Genomic DNA, 15,390 nt, shown 5'->3' on the forward strand with positions numbered 1-15,390 from the left:
ATCAAAAAACAAGAAAAATCTCAAATAAACAATCTAACCTTACACCTAGAGAAACTAAAGAAGAACAAAACCCAAAGTTAGTAGAAGGAAAGAAATCATAAAGATCAGAGCAGAAATAAATGAAATAGAAACAAAGAATACAAGAGCAAAGATCAATAAAGCTAAAAGCTGGTTCTTTGAGAAGATATACAAAAATGATAAACCTTTAGCCAGACTCAAGAAAAACAGGGAGAGGACTCAAATCATTAAAATTAGAAATGAAAAAGGAGAAGTTACAACAGACACTGCAGAAATACAAACCATCATAAGAGACTATTACAAGCAACTCTATGCCAATAAAATGGACAACCTGGAAGAAATGGACAAATTCTAAGAATTCTTAGTCAGTTCCAAGACTGAACCAGGAAGAAATATAAAATATGAACAGACCAATCACAAGTAATGACATTGAAACTGTGATTAAAAATCTTCCAACAAAAGCCCAGAACCAGATGGCATCACAGATGAATTCTCTCAAACATTTAGGGAAGAGCTAACACCCAACCTTCTCAAACTCTTCAAAAAAATTTCAGGGGAAGGAACACTCCAAAACTCATTCTATAATGCCACCATCACCCTAATACGAAAACCAGACAAAGATACTACAAGAAAAGAAAATTATAGACGAATATCACTGATGAATATAAATGTAAAAATCCTCAACAAAATACTAGCAAACAGAATCGAACAACACATTAAAAGGATCATACACCATGATTAAGTGGGGTTTATCCCAGGGATGCAAGGATTCTTCAATATACACAAATCAATCAATGTGATACACCATATTAACAAATTGTAGAATAAAAACCATATAATCATTCAATAGATGCAGGAAAAGCTTTTGAGAAAATTCAACACCCATTTATATAAAAACTCTCCAGAAAGTGGGCATAGAGGGAACCTACCTCAACATAATAAAGCCCATATATGGCAAACTGACAGCAAACATCATTCTCAATGGTGAAAAACTGAAAGCATTTCCTCTAAGATCAGGAACAAGATGAGGATGTCCACTCTCGCCACTATTATTCAACATAGTTTTGGAAGTCCTAGCTGCAGCAATCAGAGAAGAAAAAGAAATAAAAGGAATACAAATTGGAAAAGAAGAAGTAAAATTGTCACTGTTTGCAGATGACATGATACCATAGATAGAGAAGCCTAAAGATGCCACCAGAAAACTACTAGAGCTAATCAATGAATTTGGTAAAGTTGCAGGATACACAATTAATGCACAGAAATCTCTTTCATTCCTTTACACTAACAATGAAAGATCAGAAAGAGAAATTAAGGAAAAAATCCCATTACCATTGCAACAAAAAAATAAAATACATAGGAATAAACCTATCTAAGGAAGTAAAAGACCTGTACTCAGAAAACTATAAGACACTGGTGAAAGAAATCAAATATGATATAAACAGATGGAGACATATACAATGTTCCTGGATTAGAAGAATCAATATTGTGAAAATGACTACACTACCCAAAGCAAATTACAGATTCAATGCAATCCCTATCAAATTACTGGAGGCATTTTCTACAGAACTATAACAAAAAATCTTAAAATTTGTAGGGAGACACAAAAGACCCCGGATAGCCAAAGCAGTCTTGAGGGGAAAAAAAAGAGCTGGAGGAATCAGACTTCCTGACTTCAGACTACACTACAAAGCTAAAGTAATCAAGAAAATATGGTACTGGCACAAAAACAGAAATACAGATCAATAGAACAGGACAGAAAGCCCAGAGATAAACCCACGTACCTATGGTTAACTAATCTATGACAAAGGAGGCAAGGATATACAATGGAGAAAAGACAGTGTCTTCAATAAGTGGTGCTGGGAAAACTGGACAGCTACATGTAAAAGAATGAAATTAGAACACTCCTTAACACCATACACAAAAATAAACTCCAAATGGATTAGAGACCTAAGTGTAAGACCAGACACTGTAAAATCTTATAGGAAAACATAAGCAGAACAATCTATGACACCAATCACAGCAAGATCCTTTTTGACCCACCTCCTAGAGAAACGGAAATAAAAACAAAAATTAAAAAATGGGACCTAATGAAACTTAAAATCTTTTGCACAGCAAGGGAAAGCATAAAAAAGATGAAAAGGCAACCCTCAGAATGGTAGAAAATTTTTTCAAATGAAGCAAATGACTAAGTATTAATGTCCAAAATTTACAAGCAACTCCTGTAGCTCAATAGCACAAAAACAAAAAACCCAATCCAAAAATGGGCAGGAGACCTATATAGACATTTCTCCAAAGAAGATATACAGGTTGCCAACAAACACATGAAAGGATGCTGAACATCACTAATCATTAGAGAAATGCAAATAAAAACTACAGTGAGGTATCACCTCACACCAGTCAGAATGGCCATCATCAAAAAATCTACAAACCATAAATGCTGGAGAGGCATTTATTGGAGAAAAGGGAACCCTCTTGCACTGCTGGTGGGAATGTAAATTGATACAGCCACTAGGGAGAATGGTATGGAGGTTCCTTAGAAACTAAAAGTAGAACTACCATAGGACCCAGCAATCCCACTACTGGGCATTTATCCTGAGAAAATCATAATTCAAAAAGAGTCACGTACCACAATGTGCACTGCAGCTCTATTTACAATAGCCAGGACATGGAAGCAACCTAAGTGTCCATCGACAGATGAATGGGTAAAGAAGATGTGGCACACATATACAATGGAATATTACTCAGCCATAAAAAGAAAGGAAATTGAGTTATTTGTAGTGAGGTGGATGGATCTAGAGTCTGTCCTACAGAGTGAAGTAAGTCAGAAAGAGAAAAGCAAATACCGTATGCTAACACACATATATGCAATCTAAAAAAAAAAACTTTATGAAGAAACTAGGGGCAGGAAAGGATGAAGGACACAGACGTAGAGAAAGCACTTGATGACACAGGGAGGGGGAAGGGAAAGCTGGGACAAAGTGAAAGAGTGGCATGAATATATATACACTACCAAATGTAAAATTGATAGCTACTAGGAAGCAGCCACATAGCACAGGGAGATCAGCTCGGTGCTTTGTGACCACCTAGAGGGGTGGGATAAGGGGATGAGAGGGAGGTGCAAGAAGGAGGAAATATGGTGTTATATGTATACGTATAGCTGATTCACTTTTTTACACAGCAGAAACTAACACACAATTGTAAAGCAATTATACTCCAATAAAAGTGTAAAAGAAAAAAAATAAAGAAAGCCCAGAAATAAACCTACACACCTATGGTCCACTAATCTATGACAAAGGAGGCAAGGATATACAATGGAGAAAAGACAGTCTCTTCAATAAGTGGTGCTGGGAAAAATGGACAGCTACATGTAAAAGAATGAAATTAGAACACTCCCTAACACCATACACAAAAATAAACTGAAAATGCATTAGAGACCGAAATGTAAGACCAGACACTATAAAACTCTTAGAGGAAAACATAGGAAGAAGACTCTTTGACATAAACCACAGCAAGATCTTTTTTGATCCACCTCCTAGAGTAATGGAATAAAAAACAAAAATAAACAAATGGGACCAGATGAAACCGGAAAGCTTTTGCAAAGCAAAAGAAACTACAAACAAGACGAGAAGACAACCCTCAGAATGGGAGAAAATATTTGCAAACGAATCAACAGACAAAGGATTAATCTCCAATATATATAAACAGCTCATGCAGCTCAACAGTAAAAAAACAAACAATCCAGTCCAAAAATGTGCAGATGACCTAAATAGACATTTGTCCCAAGAAGACATACAGATAGCCAAGAAGCACATGAAAAGCTGCTCCATCCACATCACTAATTATTAGAGAAATATAAACCAAAACTACAGTGAGGTATCACCTCACACCAGTTAGAATGGGCATCATCAGAAAATCTACAAACAACAAATGCTGGAAACAGTGTGGAGAAAAGGGAACCCTCTTGCACTATTTGTGAGAATGTAAATTGATACAGTCACCTTGGAGAACAGTATGGAGGTTCCTTAGAAAACTAAAAATAGAATTACCGTATGATCCAGCAATCCCACTAATGGGCATATACCCAGAGAAAACCATAATTCAAAAAGACACATTCACCACAATGTTCATTGCAGCACGATTTACAATAGCCAGGTCATGAAAGCAACCAAAATGCCCACAGAAAGACGAATGGATAAAGATGTGGTACATATACAAAATGGAATATTACTCAGCCATAAAAAGGAATGAAATTGGGTCATTTGTAGAGACGTGGATAGATCTAGAGACTGTCATACAGAGTGAAGTAAGTCAGAAGGAGAAAAACAAATATCGTATATTAATGCATACATCTGTAACCTAGAAAAGTGGTACAGATGAACTGGTTTGCAAGGCAGAAATAGAGACACAAATGTAGAGAACAAATGTATGGACACCAAGGGGGGAAACTGGCAGGGTGGTGGTGGTGGGATGAATTGGGAGACTGGGATTGACATATACACACTTATATGTATAAAACAGATAACCAATAAGAACCTGCTGTATAAAAAAATAAAATAAAATTCAAAGTTAAAAAAATAAATAATATTAAAAAAATAAAACAGAAAAAATGTTCTTTCGTTCACATAGACGTATTTATATGAATGGATTATTTCCATGCTTGTATCTATAAATACAAAAAGAGGAATAAAACCTACCTTGAACCAAAAAAGGAAAAAAAAAAAAAAAAAAAAAAAACAGAACCTACCAGTCATACAGAGGATAACCCTATCAGGGCACTTGCTCCAGTGGTAAACAATTCTGAAGTTGGTCAGAAGTGGGGAATAGTCTCCCATGCAGCCAGCAGCTCCCCCGCAAGGAGCGTCCTCATTGCAAAGCTGGGGGACCGCGCCGAGGCGTCTGTGAGTAAACTTGAGCTGAGCCCCAGGACAGGTGCTGCTGAACTGTTCCCACCCTTCCCAGGTAAAACACCTGAATGTGGGCAAGGACTTGAAAGCCTAGAGGAAGGGCCGTGGAGCCACACCAGCGACAGCACGCAGGCCGACTTGGTGCCTGCAGGCCAGCCAGGGCGGTCCTGGCCCTGGGCGCTCTTCTGGAAGCTTTCCACTTCCCTGCCTGAGGTACCCCTCCTGTCCCGGCCCCCACTGCTTTTTCCCTTCCTACCTCTGCCCGGGGAGAAATTCCAGCGACAGGTACGGGTAACACATCCTCTTCTTTAGCAGGTGGCAGCCTGGAAACTCCTGCGGAAAGTCCAGAAGAACCCCACTCACACTGGGCTACCCACAAAGCCGTGGGCCCTCACTCCCTCCCACCAGCCCAGCCCCGACACTGCTGACGGGGCAGAGAATATGGCGTCAGGCACAGCTGCAGGGGCTCTTGCTGCCTGGAGGGATGTTTATATTGACCTCAACCCAGGCACACCTGGGGAGGGCTAGCCGGCAGGGTCAGCCTGCCCAGGTCAGCCAATCCTCGCCCCTCAGGGGCTCACGGTTGCAGGAAGTGGGCCTTGCTGCACCGGCCAGGTCCAAAGAACAGGTGTGGGCTCCTGAGAGTCAGGATAGACAAGGGGCTGCAGCCCTAGCTTGTTTTCTAATCATTTTATCTGGCCCAAGAGTGGGAGACAACTTCGAAAAGACCCTCTCCTAATGAGAGGAACCCAAGAGTCAGGGAGAGGAGGGGTGGTGGGTGCAGACAGAGGCCTGGTGCCCCGGCTGCAGTGGAAGCCTCTGGAAGACCAGGGGGAGGGAGGCTGCACAGAGTGAAGCCCAGGGTCACAGACCTGTAGGAGGTACTGCTTGTTAGGTAAAGTCCTGCTCTGAGGTGCTCTGGGTCAGCTCTGACCAACAGGTGAGCTGGGGGTGCTCTGCAGTGACGTCTATGTGAATGGTTCCTGTGTGCCCAGCCCTGCCGGGGTAACTGTCCAGGGGGGCTCCGTATCAAGGGAGGGGCCTGACCACGAGAGCCCCGTGGGCTGCTGGGTACCTGCCCAGGGGAGCTCCATATCCTGGGAGTGGCTTGACCACGAGGGCCCCGTGGGCTGCTGGGTACCTGCCCAGGGGAGCTCCGTGTTCTGGGAGGGGCCTGACCACGAGAGCCCCGTGGTCTGCTGGTGACCTGGTAAAGGACTTCAGGACAGTCAATGAATCCACCGAGGATATACATCCAGTAGTTCCTAATTCCTACACCCTGCTGGTCATTCTACCATCCACCAGGACATGGTATTCTGTATTAGACTTCAATGATGCCTTCTTCTGTATTCCATTAGTCCCAGAGTCACAAGAAATTTTGGCTTGTGAGTGGCAGGACACAACATACAACAAAATCAATACTGCTGGGCCGTCCTGCCCCAAGGGTTCAAAAATTCCCACACCATCTTTGGGGAAACGTTAGCTAAAGACCTAAAAGTTCTACCTCTGGAGAAGGGAATCCTCCTTCAATATGCAGACGACATTCTGATCACCAGCCCTACTAAGGAGGCCTCTGAACTACCTAGCCAATAAAGGATAGAAGGTGTCCAAGAAAAAGGCTCAAATATCACAGGCTAAGGTGACCTGCCTGGGCTTCATTCTCACAGAAGGTCGGAGAAGCCCATCCCAGGAAAGGGAAGAAGCCATTTGCAGCCTTACCCCTTCTAAAACTAGAAGACAGCTTAGGGGTTCCTGGGGAGGCCGGGGTTTGCTGCATCTGGATCCCTAACTACAGTCTAATAGCTGGGCCTCTATATGAAACACTGACAGGAAAAGATGATGATCCTTTTGAATAGAATCGAGAAGCAGCCTTTCAAGAATGGAAAGAGCAGTCAATTCAGACCCTTGCCCTGGAACTCCCTAATTTAGCTGAACCCTTTGACCTTTACATTCCCGGTCGAAGGTGAATCGCCCTTTTAGTATTAGCGCAAAAACTGGGATCACTTGAAATGGAACAACGAAAGAATGCCCTCCAGGTAGGAGAAACTACGGCACCAAGGGCTTGGCCCGCCGCCCCATCCGGCCAGGATACTGAGGGTATCTAAAAACCTGGAAATCAGCAGCCTGCAAGGCCAGCTCCCTCCCAAGGGAAAAGGACCCCACGTGGTGATCCTAACCACCCACCATGCCCTGAAGTTGCAGGGGTCGCTCGGTGGACACACAGACCTCGAGAGAGGAGGCCCTCCAACTTCAACCTCCAGAGAGACAACTGGGGGCAACGGGCCCCAATGACGACTCATGTGACCATCACTTGACCTGGAGTTTCTCTCAGAAAACAAGAGTGTGCCCCGAAAGAGCAGACTACTGCTTGCAGGACTTACTGCACCCAGAAGGGAGCTAATAAGCTTGGCGGGGGAACCGTATATCACGCTGTCACCATAGAAAAGCCTACAGACACCGCGGTGACGGCGGCCAATGAGTCCGGCTGGACTCCTGGCTACTTCAAAAGGCCGTTGACTCAGTGGCCGTCATGGTCCTGGATCACCACCGGCCCTGGACTGTCTGGGAGTTGAGCAGGCAGGGCTCCGACACCTGGTGCTGTTTGTACGTTAATTGAGGGACCTAATTGAAGAAAGCGCAGACTACTGGCCAGAGCATCTAGGCTGGCAGAAACCGTCAGCCTAAGGTGGCCGAACAACTGTGGGGCGGGGTGAAACCTGCCCCCCCCCCAGCGTCTCTGCGCATCTCTTTCCTGGACCCTTAAAGGTCATTACAATCTATAACACTCCTACTGCTGGTGCTCAGGCGGACGAGCAGTGAGGCGGGAGGCCTGCGGACAATCGACCTCACCTGGAGGCTGCTGGGGAGAAGTCCTGCCCCTCCCCCCGGGTATGAGGACTCCCAACTCAGCACGAAGCACTTACAGAAGAGGGGTCTGCACCCTCAGCACCCCAAGAATGAGGAACGGGACAAAAAGCAGAGGAGGTGTTTGTCTCCGGCAAAGCCCATTCAAAATTCCTGGGAGATAAAATTAGAATCTGGGCAATAAAATAGTCTAACCTTTTTTTCCTTTGTGCTTTGTCCAATTTCACTTGCTCCTAGGGTTCCGCATGCAGAGGTCCCACACCCGGCACTTCAGACCCGATTTCCTAGTGCAGAATGGCTGGGCCAACACCTCAGCTCGCGGGGCCCCTGCAGACTCCGCGACATAGAGCCTGAGCTCCAGCCAACCCGGCCCTCGAGAGCTCCGCCCCCTCCCTCCCGCTGCCGGGATCCCTACAAAGCAGCCCAGCCCACAGCCCGCGGGGGAGCGCATACTCTCACCTCTCCATTCTCTGATCAAAATATAAAGTTTCCTTTGCTTCTGAACCAAACTCAGTCTCGTTCTTTTGGCTCCAACGACACTGGGCAGGGGGACCCTTGTTGGGGTCCGCTCTGGAGGGTCAGTAACAGAAATTGAGAACATTGTAACTTCAATGAACAGATGTGTGAGCCAAACTGTAATTAACATAGAGCAGTGTATAAGGCTCGGGTAAAATAAGATGTTTCTAAGACTTCCATTTGATATTTCCATCACTTTATTATAAGCAAGTTCAGTAGAGGGGTTTGTCTTATTTGTCAGGTCAATATTAGAGAAATGACGTGATATCTTTCCAAGGATGGACATCTAATAATCTTGGCTGAAGCTTCAATCTTGTTTTGAATGCTTTTCCACTGAAAACGAGACCTCTCTTTCAGCTCCCCCATTTCCGAGAAGTATAAAACCTTATACCGTATTACCAAACGGAAAACGCGGGAGGAGGGATAAATTAACAGTTTGGGATTAACACATACACACTGCTATGTATAAAATAGATCATCAACAAGGAACTTCTGTATAACACAGGGAACAACATTCAATATTCTGTAATAACCTATAAGGGGAAATCATCTGAAAAAGAATACATATCTATATCTACATCACGTATCAATGACAGATAAAATGTAACCTAAGGGAGGCCGATGGTGAGCGCTTCTCACCCTGAAGATTTCAATCAACTAAGCTCGGACTCTGACTACTGCCTAAGGCCCTTAATGGACATACGTGTACCCATAGCTTAAAAATTTCCCAGTTTGGGGTTCGGGGAGACACTGATTTGGAAAAATCCCTGGTGTCCTCCTTACATGAAAGGGACTCTACCTACAGCTAAAACATGCCTGACACCCAGAGGATGGTACACCGTTTTGACCCGGAAGAGTTTGGAAAAGGCACCTCATCTCCTCCTCTCCTGGTAGTCGGGTTCACCCCTCCAGCCTCTTTTCTAACAAGCTCCCCACTTGCAGAATCAGCAGCTTTAACCTCCTGTTTCGAACAGTTAGAAATTTGTCCGGAGGATGAACGGGAAGAGGGGGAACCAATGAGAGACCAGCCCTAGGTGTTTGGACAGACACATGTCACTCTAATTTCCAAGCAGGAAGAAGAACTAACTAAAGTCTCAGCCTACACCCCGGAACAAGAGTAGGGCCTGAAGCAATCCTGGGGTTTTGTGGCCAGTGCCCAAAAAAGGGACTTAAAAAATGGAGCTCAGGGGCCCTGCAATTGACAAACCTGCAGGGTTATAAATGATAACAATCTTCCAAAAATATATTGAGGTAAGGCAACGAAAAGGATTTGAGAGCAAGGCAGAATTGCAGGAAACAGTTTTCAAGAGATAGTTTGGAGTCGCCTTTAAAGCACATGAAAAGCGGCAGAACTTAGACAATGGTGCAGTTAGCCAAAAAGGGCCTATGAGTTTTTCCTGAATATATTTAGTAAAAAACGCATACGCCCTTTTTGGCCAACCAAGCAAGCGGGCAATGCAAATCAGCACTACAAAGAAGTCTCACTCGCATCTGTCAAAAGGGCCATCCTGGAAAAGTGTAAAAACCAGAAATGCAGGACAAGCCATGGAGAAAAGGGAGCCTTGTTACACTGATGGGCGGGATGTAAAATGCCAACAGCCACTCTGGAGAAGTGTATGGTGTTTCCTAAAACATCTAAAAATCAGAGCTACAGTGCATAGGGCACTTCCACTCATGGGCGTGTATATTCGGAAAACCATAAATCGACAGGACACAGGCACCTCAAAGTTTAGGGCTGCTCGGTTTACAAGGACCTCGACTCGGGTACACCTTAAATATCCCAGGAAACAAAAAAATGGGTAAACAAGTTGTGGTACTTATGTACGATGGGATATCACTCGAAATCAATGTCCTAAGGCCTGTAGCAGCATAATGAGTGATTTAGGTACGATGATACTAAGAGAAATAAGTCACACAGGTAACGAAACTTATATCACTTATAGATGGAATGTAAAAATCTCTACACATGAACTGTACAAAACAGAACAGAGTCACACATTTAGAAAACACACTATGGCTGCTTACGGGGAAAGATAAGGTGGGGTGATGCATAAAACAAGAGTTTGAAATTAGCACAGATACCGTTCCATTAACCAAATATGTAATAGACAAGACCTACTCACTGCTCAGTGAACAGGACTCAACACACCCTATTCACCACAGAAGAATATATCCGCGTAGTAAGAATCTTAAAAAGTATTTATTGATATCTCTCTGTAAGTGAATCTAGTGGGTGTAAAGTGGCATAAACACAGCATTGAAAATCAGCTAAACCCCATTATAAATATAAATTACAAAAAGAAAAAAGAAAAAAAAGATAGTGAAAGAGAAATTCTTACAAAATTCGTTCAGGAGCTGTGATGCAACCTGGATTGACCACATCTAGACCCACAGCTGGAAGAGACATAAGGCTGGACACTCTTGGGTCCGACAGGATTGGTGAGGTTGGGTGAGCAAATGCAGACCCTTTAAAGTAATACTGTGTGCTACCCATTCCATGGGTCCCAAATCTCCAGGTTCAAGGGAATCTTCCGACAGCTAAAACATGCATGGGAAACCCAGAGGATGGTACACCCAGTGATCGGGAAAGGTTTCTAAAACGCACGTTATTTTTCATCTCCTGGTGCTCGGGTTTGCCATTCCAGCCGCTTTACTATCAATCTCCCCACTTGGAGAATCAGCACCTTTAACCTCCTGTTTCGTACAGTTTGCAAATTGTCCAGAGGATGAACGGGGAGAGGGGGAACCAATGAGAGACCAGCTCTAGGTGTTTGGACAGGCACATGTCACTCTAATTTCCAATCAAGAATACGAATTAACCAAAGGCTCAGCCTGCCCCCCGGAATCAGAATAGGGTCTGAAGCAATCCTGCAGTTTTGCAGCCAGCTCACAAAAAAGCGAGTTGAAAGATGGAGCTCAGGGGCACTGCAATTCAAAAACCTGTACAGTTATAAAGGACAACTATCGTCCAAAAATATATTGAGGGAAGGCAACGAAGAGGATTTGAAAGCAAGGCAGAATTGTAGGAAACAGTTTTTAAGAGGTAGATTGGAGTGGCCTTTAAAGCAAGTGAAAAGAGACAGAACTTCGACAATGATGCAGTTGACCAAAAAGGGCGTATGCATTTTTTTCCTGAATATAGTCAAGACTGAGTCCCCAGAAGGGCCCTCCTACTGCCAGGCACAGCCCAGTTTGGGTCCCTCCTCTTGCACCAGGGAGTTGCAGGTGTAGACAGTTCGAAAGAACCTCTTTCTAGGCTCTTGTAGCAAAGTCATGGCCACCAGTCCGACTGCCTCCTGGCCATCCTGCAGGGCACAGAGCACAGCAAAGGGTATCCACCCCTTCTACAGCAATGTCAGTTGGCTCACCGGCTTGGCAAGGTAAGTACCCGGGTTCCATACCCTGCCCCACATGAATGTACAGCCCCGCCTGTTCCCTACAGATAAATGCACACAAGATAAATGCAGCCCTGATGCCCTCTCCCCATCCTGTTCCTGTAGAAGGCGGTGGCAGAAATGAACCACCTGGGCATGATGGTGGACTTGTCCCATGTCTCGGATGCTGTGGCATGGCAAGCCCTAGAAGTGTCACAGGCACCTGTCATCATCTCCCACTCAGCGGCCCGGGGTGTGTGCAAGAACACTTGGAATGTTCCTGATGATATCCTGCAGCTTCTCGTGAGAGACTGCCCTGGCCCTAATCCCTAAAGCAAGAGGTTCAAACTAGGAGCCCTTGAACCTGAGCCTCTTCTCCCTCAATTTCCTCAAACCCCAGGTTAAATATCTTCTGCCCCCAAAACCCACGGTCCACAGCCCCTGAACTCTTGAGCCCTAGGTGGGGGTCTAGGTGGTAAGATACTACTCCAAACCCGGAAACCCAGGGCCAAGACACCACCCAGACCCGGGCTGCGGCTCCTCCATTCACACAAACCCAGAGAGGAGACGACTCTGACCTCAAGGCCAGGGCTGAACACCTTTCTCACAGGGGCCGAGAGAGTGAACAGGCAGGTGGCTGTGCTGGGAGCCAAGCTGACTGTCCACCGGTCCGCCCCTGCAGAAGATGAACGGTGGCATCGTGATGCTGTCCTTGTCCGTGCGGGTGCTGCAGTGCAACCCGTTAGCCAATGTGTCTACTGGGGCAGGTGAGCCTCGCCCTGGGCTCTCTGAAAACTCTGATTTGGAGCTGAAGCTGGGTCCAAATTTGGGGAGGACTTCAGAAGAGCCCCAGTGGTTTGACCCACCTGTTGGCAATTAGGTACAGCTCCCCAAAACCCAATAATGGATGGTACACAGCACCTTGGTGCCATGTGGAACTGGAGCCATGGAATCAAAACTGTGATAATGATGGGTATCAGGGAGGCTGTCAGACACAGAGCCCGGGTGTTGCCCATCTGTGCCTCTGCAGGGGCTCCTAAAGCACACTGCCCCTACCTCTGGCCAAGGGACTGGACAGCTCCTTAGGTCTCTGGGGTCTTCACCAGTTGTACTCTTGTTGCTCTCTCATCCTCCACACCCGGGGAAAGGAGCCCCCACAGGTTCTCAAGGAGACTGGGAGGCAGGGTGAATCTTGGGTGGGAAATGGCCCCAACAGGGGGCTCTGGGGTCCACTCCAAATCTGAAGTCCAGTTCTAGAGCCAGCTGGGATCACTTCAGATCAAACCTCAGGGCCCTCTAGTTGGTACTCTCGGTGCCAGGCCATGAAGGAACTGGCCTGTTTGGCCTACAGGCTGCAAAAAGGGGAATCAACAGAGGTCAGTCATCACCCCACCCCTGCCCTGGTAGCCCCACACTGCTGACTCTCCATTCTTCAGATCACTTCGACCACATCAGGGCAGTCATTGGATGCAAGTTCATCGGGATTGGCGGAGATTATGACGGGGCTGGCCGGTGGGTGCTTCCCCGTGGCTTGTCTCGGGCTGGCTAGGCAGCAGTGGGGCTTTCACAGCCACTGTGCCCACCACACTGTGGTCCTCATGGCCTTGACCATAGCCTCAGGTGTGCTGGCCCAAATGGTATCTCCCCTCTCCCAGGGTCTGCTTCCTGGGCTCTCCTGTCTGTTTGACCCTACTCTAGGTCATCATATTTGTCTAAAACACCACACAGAGATCAACTGCCCAGCATCTGCGCCCATCCAGTGCCAGCAGACCAGACCCATGGCCTCTGAGAAGACTCTTAGCAAGGTCTGGGCTGACCATCTTCTCTGCCTGCGGTTGGGTCTGTGCATGCAGGGGGCTCAACCCAGTTCTTAAAAAGCTTTTCTTCTCTTTATAAATGGAGGCAAAAAGTGCATTCAGTGAAAGGCAGAGATCTTAACAGTACAACTCAATGACTTTTGATGAATAGTCGAGGCGCTTTTGGGGTCTTCCTCTGAAGGATGAAGAGCAGGAGTGAATCATTTACTCTCTCCAAGTCTCCATTTTCCATATCTGACCAAGGCTGGGGTTCAGTGGACCTTGGACACATAGGGCTTTGGTTCTGACTCAGGACCAGGGAACAGGTCTGGGGCCCAAGAGCTGGCTGGCTGGCAGCCACACAGGTTCCCACAGGGGCTGGAGGACGTGTCCATATACCCGGTACTGATAGAGGAGTTGCTGGGGCGTGGCTGGAGTGAGGAAGAGCTCTGGGATGTGCTTCGAGGAAAGGGGCGGCGGGTCTTCAGGCAGGTGGAACAGGTGTGCTGGGCTGGGCAGAAGAGTAGCTCTGAGCAGGTGGTCTGAGCAGGTGTCCGCGGGGGTGCTGTGAGAGGTGCTGCCCGCTGACTGCCGCCTCCAGGTACAGGAGGAGGACGAGGGACAGAGTCGCTTGGAGGAGGAGTTCCCAGACGAGCAGCTGGGCAGCTCTTGCTGCTCCGTCCTCCCACGTCCGCATCAGAGAGAGGATCTGGCTCCAGACCAGAAACTAACCAGAGCTGCGGTTCGTGGGAATCCCATGTTGTCACCTAAGTGGTCATTCTCAAAATCTTGCCCCCACATGGGCCCAGGCCTCACAGTTATTGCCGCTTTCCCAGTCCTCACTGTTTGGTTCTGGTGATCCAGTTAATCCTGCCAGATGTCACTTTGGCAGCCACAGATACCCCACAAAGTTTCCTTGCATACGAGCACAAACATTTCCTGAAAATAAATGTTTTAGAAATGGAATCAACATGAGTGTCCATCTCCGTGGTGGGGTCTGTGGTGCAGGCTCCCAATACTGGGGTTTGGTGGGCGACCCTGCAGTTTAGACACCGGATACTAAAGGAAGACCTGTTGGCAGTGGCCTGAGGAAACCCAGGTGGCTTGCCTCAGCACTGGAAGAAGACAGTGGGTGGCTCTGGCTGCAGGAGGGTGGACCTTACTCGGTTCCCTCTGTGTAGCTCACCTCCATCCACATCCTGACCCACTGAGTACCACCTGGGGATCTTTCAGGGAATTCTGGTTCAGATGCCCAAGAAGAGAACATGCCTAGATCACAAATGATCTTTGTACCTATTTGGACACAGACCAGAATCTCAGGCTACTTAATGAGCCATGGACCTCCAATGGCTAGACTGCTCTGGATGTGGGCACACCTCCTCCCCTGTGCCTCAGGGACTTTCTCTCTAGTCAGTTCAGGCTACTTAGACAACCACCCGATCTTCCCCCAGTTCATTAATGATAATAGAAACTGCACTAATTATAGCCAAAACTGAGTTAATACATTGAGTTAATAATGAGAGGCAGGGCTTCCCTGGGGACGCAGTGGTTAAGAATCCACCTGCCAATGCCGGGGACACGGGTTCGAGCCCTGCTCCGGGAAGATCCAACATGCCGAGGAGCAACTATGCCCGTGCGCCACAACTACTGAGCCTGCGCTCTACAGCCCATGCGCCACAACTACTGAGGCCATGTGCCGCAACGACTGAGCTCACGTGCCGCAACTACTGAAGCCCACGCACCTAGAGCCGGTGCTCCGCAACAAGAGAAGCCACCACAATGAGAAGCCTGCGCACCGTAACAAGGAGGAGCCCCCGCTCACCGCAACTAGAGAAAGCCCACGTGCAGCAACGAAGACCCAACACAGCCAAAAATAAACAAATAAATAAATGAAATGAAAAAAGAAAAAAGATACAA

General features: G+C 46.7%; 1 protein-coding gene and 1 long non-coding RNA gene across 7 annotated transcripts in view; one reads left to right on the forward strand and one right to left on the reverse strand.

The window, feature by feature from the left end:
• LOC309792601 overlaps positions 1–15,390 on the reverse strand; it is an 83,673-nt gene that overhangs the window by 18,350 nt on the left and 49,933 nt on the right. For 5 of the 6 annotated variants that reach the window (XR_014291740.1, XR_014291741.1, XR_014291742.1 and 2 more), the window contains exons 3-4: positions 7,983–8,357; positions 5,179–5,255 (exon numbers count right to left, since the gene is read on the reverse strand). This is a non-coding gene — a long non-coding RNA (uncharacterized lncRNA). The remainder of the gene's footprint in view (positions 1–5,178; positions 5,256–7,982; positions 8,358–15,390) is intronic. The other variant, XR_014291743.1, reaches the window with a different exon arrangement.
• On the forward strand, positions 9,116–14,408 carry LOC309792479 (dipeptidase 2-like; the record flags this gene model as incomplete). Its single annotated transcript, XM_082602144.1, has 7 exons — positions 9,116–9,136; positions 11,615–11,683; positions 11,804–11,980; positions 12,360–12,444; positions 13,114–13,189; positions 13,839–13,974; positions 14,075–14,408. 7 exons carry the CDS (start codon positions 9,116–9,118, stop codon positions 14,330–14,332), a joined length of 822 nt encoding a protein of 273 aa, XP_082458270.1. The 3' UTR covers positions 14,333–14,408.

The sequence above is a fragment of the Mesoplodon mirus genome, assembly GCF_964341445.2.
Source record: "Mesoplodon mirus genome assembly, chromosome: 17".
Lineage (NCBI taxonomy): Eukaryota > Metazoa > Chordata > Mammalia > Artiodactyla > Ziphiidae > Mesoplodon > Mesoplodon mirus.